Below are 1,515 nucleotides of genomic sequence, written 5' to 3' on the forward strand. Positions count from 1 at the left end.
TAGTGGTTGCTTAAACATAAAGGAAAATTTTACTAAGGCTCATTAAAAGGATCAGGACAACTGTATGATCAGGAATGAGCTAAGCGCAATTAGTACATCACTCAGGATCCAAGAAAAGGAGGATCAGGATCAGAAACATGAAAACACGATCGAAATAAAGAGCAAAGAGAAGATCTGGAAACTGTAACCTACAGTTTTATTTCATTCTTCGGCTGCTCCTAGTGTCAACGGTTGAAAGAAAATTAGGTACGTTTGTTCCTCGATGATTAGATAACACTTTTCTGCCCTCGTAAACATCCCTCTTAGAATATCGGACACAGGAAGAACGACAAGGATGTTGTATGTACTCATAGGGGTAAAAATGTCTGGTCAAAACACAAGGGTAAATACAGCCCGGACCATATGGATAGTTTGTATAATGAAGACATAAATTCAGGGTCAGTGGATCAGTCACAAGTAGAGATTCAAGGATAAAACATCGTCGGTTAACAGGCAGTCAAACATAGCAAACAACGATCAACCATGGTTTACTGCGATCAGCGTCTCACATACCGTAAGATTGAGTCACTTCAACTGACGTCCATCATCGTCGTGTTGCTGCTTGGTCTCACAGTCCAGTCGGTGGACGGCTGCAACGAGATGGTTTGTGCCAGCATCGTCTCAAAGTGCATGCTAACGCAAAGCTGCAAATGCGACATGAAAAGCTGCACATGCTGCAAGGAATGCGCCGAGTGTCTGAGCTACCTGTATACCGAGTGCTGCAGCTGCCTGGAGATGTGCCCTAAGCCGAGCGAGACTTCGAACGAGCTTTCAAAGCAATCACACATCGAGGACCTGGAGGGTTTCCCGAATTTGTACGACGTGATTACGTCCGAACAGGATGCACAGGGCCGCTGGAAGGTGATCTCCTTCCCGATCGATATCGATGCTGCGTTATACGGTCCGAAAGCCGATACCAAGTTCCTTGTCCACTCCATCGACATGGATCTGAAGGCGAAGAGGTATACCGACCCGAACAAGATCACGGTGAACTGCACAGTCGCCTACCAGGCACAGTGCATGTCTTGGAATAAGTGCAAGGAAAGCTGCCGAACGATGGGGGCTAGTAGCTATAGATGGTTTCATGATGGTTGCTGTGAGTGTGTTGGTCAGTACTGCATCAACTATGGCATTAATGAATCGCGCTGCCGTGAATGTCCGGAAAGCAAGGAACATGGCGCAGAGGATTTCTTCAACGAGGACGAGCTCGACTACGGGGACAGCGTTGGTCCGATGGACAACTCGCCCATTTAGTCGAACAAGCAGCACGCCAGGGCAGAATACAATAAATGAATAAAGGGGCTAGATACAGAAGAATGGCTAGGTGAATACGACAAATCAAATCGCATAGAACAACCTGAAGATCACGTAAGAAACCTAAGTTCTCTGCTATGGTTCGTAGGGTCACATCTGTAAAGGGGCGAAGTAACGAAATAAATAGGAATCAGATTGTACATTGAATAGTTTACTTCAGTG

The 1,515-nt window shown here is 45.9% G+C and overlaps 1 protein-coding gene across 1 annotated transcript; it reads left to right on the top strand.

Annotated features, from left to right (window-relative positions):
- Positions 1-522: 522 nt before the first annotated feature.
- LOC125955458 (protein twisted gastrulation-like) lies at positions 523-1,293 on the top strand. Its single transcript, XM_049686594.1, has one exon. It carries the CDS (start codon positions 523-525, stop codon positions 1,291-1,293), a length of 771 nt encoding a protein of 256 aa, XP_049542551.1.
- Positions 1,294-1,515: the final 222 nt, after the last annotated feature.

Source organism: Anopheles darlingi, chromosome 3, assembly GCF_943734745.1.
Source record: "Anopheles darlingi chromosome 3, idAnoDarlMG_H_01, whole genome shotgun sequence".
Classification (NCBI taxonomy): Eukaryota; Metazoa; Arthropoda; class Insecta; order Diptera; family Culicidae; genus Anopheles; species Anopheles darlingi.